Source organism: Dendrobium catenatum, unplaced genomic scaffold (assembly GCF_001605985.2).
Source record: "Dendrobium catenatum unplaced genomic scaffold, ASM160598v2 fragScaff_scaffold_600, whole genome shotgun sequence".
NCBI lineage: Eukaryota > Viridiplantae > Streptophyta > Magnoliopsida > Asparagales > Orchidaceae > Dendrobium > Dendrobium catenatum.
The window spans coordinates 373795-381497 of NW_021319062.1; the positions used below are offsets into that span (position 1 = coordinate 373795).

At 33.1% G+C, this 7703-nt stretch overlaps 1 protein-coding gene across 1 annotated transcript; it reads left to right on the forward strand.

Moving 5' to 3' along the window:
* Window positions 1-411: 411 nt before the first annotated feature.
* Window positions 412-7470, forward strand: LOC110101547 (sorbitol dehydrogenase). The gene is made up of 6 exons (XM_020829483.2): window positions 412-622; window positions 3724-3791; window positions 3867-4103; window positions 4468-4758; window positions 6808-6998; window positions 7144-7470. Exons 1-6 carry the CDS (start codon window positions 526-528, stop codon window positions 7334-7336), a joined length of 1077 nt encoding a protein of 358 aa, XP_020685142.1. The 5' UTR covers window positions 412-525; the 3' UTR covers window positions 7337-7470.
* The last annotated feature ends 233 nt before the right edge of the window (window positions 7471-7703 follow it).

Consider the following 7703-nt stretch of genomic DNA (forward strand, 5'->3'; position numbering starts at 1 on the left):
TTATTATTATTTAGCATTTTTTTCTCATATTATTATGATAAGGATGATTTTATTTTATTTTTTATAATAAATAAGTTCATTTATAAGTCTATTCAAATTTATTAAATTATGCTCAAATTCAAATTTGATTAGTTAATGAAGGAAAAACTATAACTAAGGCTCGGGCTGGATTTGAAATATTTAGATTTTATTTGGAATATTTTTTTTTATATATTTTTTACATGAAGTTTTTAATAAAAAAGATTTTGATTCATAAAATTTATGCACTAAAAATTATTTTAAAAAATAAAATAAAAAAATTTATCTCAAATAGACCCTCACTGTGGTGCGCGGTATAATTAAGGAGCCTCACAGCTCAATAGAATTGGACATTCTAATGATTTTTTTAATATACAAATTATTTCCAAAGCGGATAAGAGCAAGAAGTCCTTTTTCTTTTGCCGGCCTTTCTCGATCTCCGCCATTCTTAATACCACGAAGAGGGCAGGTGGAGTGTTCAGTGCAGAGAACTGAGTAACAGAGAAGATGGGAGAAGTCGGCGATGGGGGAGAAGAGAACATGGCAGCATGGCTTCTCGGCATTAACAATCTAAAGGTCCTGCCTTACAAGCTCCCACCACTTGGTATCTACTCTCTACTTCTATTCTCCTCTTCTCTTTTTGATTTGTTTGTTCATGATTTACTCAAATATTTATCCTTTCGTCAGCTATTCGATTGCTTGGGGAGCAGTTTCATTGTATAAGCAACTAGTTCCTCAAGAAAACCAAGTGAATGTGACAGAGAAGCTTTGTCTAAAGAACTCAGTTGCAAATAATTTTATTGTCCACAGGGAAGATGATTTGGAGAAAAAAGATATTATCATTAATTTTGCTTTTTAATTTTCAAATTACAACTTAATTCTGTGCTTGTTTATGTGAGGAAAACTAGCTTGACATGGTAGAATAGAATAATAAAAAAAACTCTGATAAAATCAAATTAAATATGTATAAAGATATGAAAAATAATTCACTAATCTTTAAAGATGATATATATGGATAGATCACACTAATATCAAGTTGGAGATAAGGGCAATAATACCTTTTTTGTCTATGTCAATGGATGAGAGAGAGCACAACTATTTGCCATAAAAATGATGGTTGATTATACAGAAGAAAACATTATTGTTGATGCAATTACTCTCTTTCCATCTTTATTTTAAGAGTTCAAATAGGTGCTTCCCTTCTATGGCTGAAATTTTTTTCTCTTGATGGAACTAAAAATAGCAGCACCTCTTCCCTCTTAAAGAAGTTGACAACCTCCCTTAGCACACACCCAAAAGATCTCCTTTTTACCTTTCTCAATTTATAGCCCCTCCCTTTCTACTCACTCATGAGCACTCGCTCACTTATTCACGCATTCGTGTTTGTGTGCTTGTACCCATGTGTATTTGCGAGCACCATAGACACTTTCCTTTGCATATTTATTATCAGCATGATTTTCGGGTACACACTAGTTCACAACACTTATATGAACTAAGCTTGCCTTTGTAGGTGGTGGGGATATAGACATTGCCTTGATGCTTTGCACCACATAAATATGCCTTGCTTGGCATGACATGATGGAAAACATAGCATTGCTATGCCTTATTCACTTAACCATGCACATCTTTATTAGCATAATAATATGGCCCAATGCACTTCCTAATACCCCCTCTATAGGGATACTAGGAAACATTTCCAAATATTTATATTATGATTTGATTGCATGTTCTTAAAGTGAGATTTTGATCTCTCTTCCTTGCTTGTTTCTTTTGCTTTGTGACCTTCTCTTTGATTTGGAAATATTTCCAAATTAAAATTTGCCTTGATTTGGAAGAGTTTGATGGCTTATTGATTAGGGATTGATTATTTCCTAATTATTGGATTTGATTGAGATTTGATTGGGATTTGATTGGGGATTAGATTAGGAAGTTTTTTCCTATTTTGTTTTGTCTCAAGTCTATAAATTGAGGGCTTGAGGGCTATTGTAAAGTAAGAGAGAAAGCTTGAGAGTTTTGTAATTCCCTATTGTTCTCCAAATTAGTAAAATCATCCCCCACCGAAGATGTAGGCATCTTCGTTGAACCACATAAATCTTTGTTTATTATGTTTGTATTGTGTGATTTTATTTCCGCTGTGATTGTTCGCACAACACTCTTGTTGTAAACATTTTAAACAAAAAATGATGTTTTTTCTTCTTTTTTGCCTCTATATGATATCCTTTCGGATATCTGTTCTTGGGTTGAACTTTGTGGTGGATGATTTATAGAATTGTTAATGTTCATCACAACATCATCCCAACTTTTAGGTAATGATAAAACAAACTTATAACATGGATCTCGTATTCAAACATGACGTTCATGGATTTTTTATAATCTTGTAATTGAATTCAACTCATTGATGTAATCAGTGATTGAAGTTCCTTTTAACACCTTGAGATAAAAAAAAATTTCATTATATGTTCGTTTTTTATTAATGGAAGGATTTTTGTTTAAGCAAAGAGAGCCCTCGCAATTCTTATAATAGTGGTATCGTTGAGAGATGAGCAAATAACATCATAATTTGTTTGTTCATTAGCTCCCGTTCTTGCTGTTAAGACAAATATGACTTTATTCCTTTTAAGGGTTGATGAGGATTTCTCTAAGACATTGCCCTCTATTTGCATCTTCTATAGCTTAAAGTTATGGCCATTTACTTATTTATTTCAATCTTCCCATTTTTCATCGTTGACTTTGATAGCTTTCTAATCCAAAGCTCTGATACCAATTGTTATGCTACAAATGGCAATGGATAAAATATACAAACATGAGAAATCAACATATTTCAATGAAATCCACTTACATCCAGTCACATAGGGATTAAATAATCTATTAAGCTTCAGAATAATATATGGAGAGATCAAACTTCATATAAGTCATAGAGATGGAGAAATATAATACTTTGTCTTGTCAATGACTCAGAGAGAATTAAAATACCTATTGCAAAGTTGAGATGTGGTGGTGGAGAAGGTGTTGTTTTTATATTCACTTTAGTTCTTTATTTGTTCCAGGAGTTCAAACGAGAACTCCATTCAATTATGATTCAAAGTTTCTCATCTTATCGAGCTAAAAATAACATTGTCTCTTTCTACTTGAAGAAGCCAAAAACTCCCCATGGAAGCACTCAAAGAAGTTCTCTCCTCTTTTTAAAAATGTAATCTCTTCTCCCCTTTTCTCTTTTCTCTCTATTTTCTAGTTCCAATTGGATGCCAAGCCTTTCTCTTAAGGATATATTTATAGTCATAATAAAATAACTTTCAATCAATTATATGATCTCTCCAAAGATTACAATATCTCCATGGCCTGCTAAAAAGAATCACAAGATCTTCATAGCTCATAAAAGAAGATTGCAAGGTTTTTTTTCCTCCTCACCCACACAAAACATTAGTTAAATATTTGCATTAATTAAGATAAACTTCAACTAAACCTTATGAAAATCTGTAGTAGAGAAAAACTATCTTCATTTATAAATGATGCAGATATCCAATTCGCTTACATACTCATTTATAACTCTATCAGAACACTTATTTTATCATATATTACCTATCGCATAGTCATTGATTTGGTCTCTAGATGGTCACATGATAACTATATTGAAAATGATGCAAGTAGTTGATGTCCATTACTTTGCACTATCATTCTCACATGATTTTTCTCATCATTTCTCAGGCCCTAATGATGTTCGCGTGCGCATGAAAGCTGTTGGCATTTGTGGCACTGATGTCCATTATCTGAAGGTTTATAAATTTTCTTATTCCCTTTACATTTCTTGGATGAAATATTTATCTGACATCATTGATGTTTAATCATAGACTATGAGGATGACTCATTATGTTGTGAAAGAGCCTATGGTGATTGGACATGAATGTGCTGGAATTATTGAAGAGTTGGGAAGTGAAGTGAAATCTCTTGCTGTGGGTGACCGTGTCGCTGTAGAACCAGGAATGACCTGTGGGCGCTGCAAGTATTGCAAGGCTGGGCGTTACAACCTATGTGATGACACAAAGTCCTTAGGTCTTCCGCCAATTCATGGTTCTCTTGCTAATCAGGTTATCAGCCATTGATGTTCATATTAGCTCTTTAGTTCTACAAGTCTATAATCCACAATATTTTTGTTTATTTAACAAAAAGCTTCTGTTGGTGTGGATGACTGCGCAAAGATAAGAACCATAGACAAATTTAAACACCTTACAATGCTTGAAAGCAATATTGATGTATTTTCTTAATCGTTTAACTTCTAAGCAAATGATATTAAGATTTCGTTTGGGGCGGCTTTTTTATTGATTCTCAAAACAGCTTCCTAGTATAAAAATTAAAAATTTTGTACTGGTAGGTAATTAAACTTTTTTTTCTTACCTTGGAGTTTCAATAGCGTTTTAATGCTAGAACTTTGTTCAAATATATTATTTGCAGCTGGTGCATCCTGCTGATCTTTGCTTTAAGCTTCCTGACAATGTGAATTTGGAGGAAGGGGCTATGTGCGAGCCCCTTAGTGTTGGGGTACATGCTTGCAGGAGAGCTAATATTAATCCAGAAACAAATGTGCTTATCGTTGGGGCCGGAACTATAGGATTAGTCACAATGTTCACAGCTCGTGCCTTTGGATCCCCAAGAATTGTTATAGCCGATGTTGATGAACAACGCCTTTTGATTGCAAAATCTCTTGGGGCAGATGAATTTGTCAAGGTTTCTCCAAGCATTGAGGTTTGAATTTTATTTTACTTGTTTATTTTGTTCTAATGCCTTGTTCTTTAGTTGCTTTTACTACATGATCATGGGGCTGGAAACATAGGACAAGCTAAAACTTCAATGTAGTTTTCTTTTTAAACAAAAAGCTTGCAGTAAAATAATCATTTGAAGATATATTTTGCATTGTTTATGTGGATGTGGGAGTAACCAATATAACGTTCTTTTTCTTCAACCTTCATCATTTCCCTTCAAATTGACTAATTTCATTACGATATTACCGAATCTGTAAATAAACTATTTTTAAGGAGATTTTTTGCTGGAGTGAGAAAAGTGTGAGGAATGGAAAAAACTAGATTATGAGGAAGCTATAAAAATAGTAAAGCTGGCTTGTACGTGAAGAAAAATATAATTTAGATAAATATAGGAAAAGAAAAGTAAGTTGGTGTCGTTATGAAGAATCATTAAAGCTATAAAAATTTGTAAAGAGGGCTTGTATGAATCATACGATGAAGCTATATGAGAGGATGATCAAACAAAAAGATTAGTAATGTAAAACTAAGGATAACAAATTTGATTTTATGGTATAAAGATCAACTATAAGATGATTTGCACTTGGGCATTAATATAGAAATATAGAGAGCATTGACAAAATTTTATAAATTCTCTACTGAATTTGAAAATGTATAAGATTAAGGTTTCGTTTGGGATGACTTTCTTAGAGCTTCTTAAAGCATCTTTCTAGTACAAAAATACTAAAAAGCTGCTTTAAGAAGCAGTAAGGCAACCGTCCCAAACAAAGCCTAAGTATCGCAAAATTGATTTTGTAGACATCACGAAAAAAATATTTACGTCAAATAATATATGATGAATTATTAAAATATATGTATAATACAATATAAATTGATGAAGTAGTTGTGATAGGATCCCATTTTCTAATTAGTTATGTTAAATATTAGTTTTGAGACATTATCTATGTAGTGATGATTGGATTTCTTACAACATATATTGAAAATGAAGTCCCTTGGTTATGCTATTTGTTATGCCAATATAGTTTAACATAATAAAACAATTTTAGGAAAATAAGATACTTAGGTTTATTAAAAAAATGACAAGTAAATATTAGTTAATTTGAGTTAAATGATACTTTATGATAGAAGGAAACAAAACATTAAGTATGGTCTTCACGTTTTAATACTTTTCTTAATTGTCCATCAGTTTGAAGGTGAACATCATGTTGAAGTCAATTGTGGTACGCTTAACATTGAGATGTAAACTGTTTATGTCCAATATCATTCTCAACACTTTATGGAGTCAAATGGTGTCAACATAAATTCATACTTGTTAGTAAACAGTCGTAGCTTACTCGAGAAGCAATAAATAAGCTCTCCTCTTGAGTTGCTCAACCATATGACCAAATTAGTGTCATGCCCTTGAGGTCTTCTAGTAGGGCTATAAGAAAAAACATTGGATTTCTTCCCACTTTAACTATGCAATTATTAGGGTCTAGTTCAACCAGTATGTAATTCTTCACCTATATAATTTGTTAGGTAAGACACCTACTAATAAAGTTTTGAAATCTTTCTACAATTTTGTTCATCTAAATTGCGCTTTCAAAAAATTATATATCTTATGAACTCCTAAGCGCTTAGTGTATCTCGGATATTGGCTTTTTGTAAGATGTCAATTTGTAGCATTGTAGGCATTTAAACTCCCTGCTCGTTGAAGAGAAAGTCTCATTGATCTTTGTCACAAGCTTTTCATGTCCTATCGGCAAACTCTTGTTGGTTTGATCAACCGTATCAAATTGGTGCTAAACTCATGGCATGCCCTTTTCACCATGCTTGTTGATCTATACTTGTTGGGCTGCGCCAGATTAGCAAGAAAAATTCTAGTAGTAGAATTTTTGGTCCATAAAACTTTAAGGTGCCGTGAATATTAACTTTCTTTTTTTACATTATACTCAGATAACATCTTTTTTGTTATGATATTTACAATTATTTGCTTGCTCATAATCAAATATATAATATAATAACTGATTAACTCTCCTGCATATCATAATTGCAGGACTTAGACCAGGAAGTGGAGCAAATAAAAAAAGCTATGGGTTCTGATATCGATGTGACCTTCGATTGCGCTGGCTTCAGTAAAACAATGTCGACCGCGCTGAATGCCACTCGCACCGGTGGCAAGATTTGCCTTGTAGGAATGGGCCACAATGAGATGACTATTCCTCTTACTTCTGCTGTAGCAGCAAGGTAACTTTCTTTCATCACCTTTTTCTTCCTGTAACAACACAGGTGAAAAAACTTAGCCTAGGATCTTATGAATCTCTAGTATTAATCATTTTTCTCATGAAAGCATAGTTTCTCTAAATTTTTCTGCTTATTTTGTTTCCTACAGAGAAGTTGATATTATTGGTGCATTCCGGTACAAAGAAACTTGGCCCCTGTGCATTGAACTCATAAGGTCTGGAAAAATTGATGTGAAGCCTTTGATAACTCACCGGTTTGGGTTTTCTCAGGAGGAGGTCGAGGAAGCATTCGAAGTTAGCGCTCGTGGTGGTAAAGCAATTAAGGTCATGTTCAACCTCTAGCATGTAGAAAATTGCTGGAGGCTTGTTCTGTGTGACAATAAAAGATCATGTTATATGCATGCTTTTATGAATAAAGCAGGTATTGAAAAAATATGCTTCAGCTAAATAAAATATCTAATATGATTTTGGTTGTATTCGCTCTTTTTTTTTTCTACTTGCTTTGTTTTTCTTTTCACTTTAAATATAAATATATTTGTTTTCACCCCTAATTTACATAACATAAGTAATGCAAGTGTGCCCAACTAGAATGAGGTCGATTGACACGATACTGCGGAAGATAGGTTCGACATGCCAATACATTATGTGAAATCACCCAAAATGTTGTTCGCTTGCAAAATGAACAGCACCAATGCATTAGAACATCAAA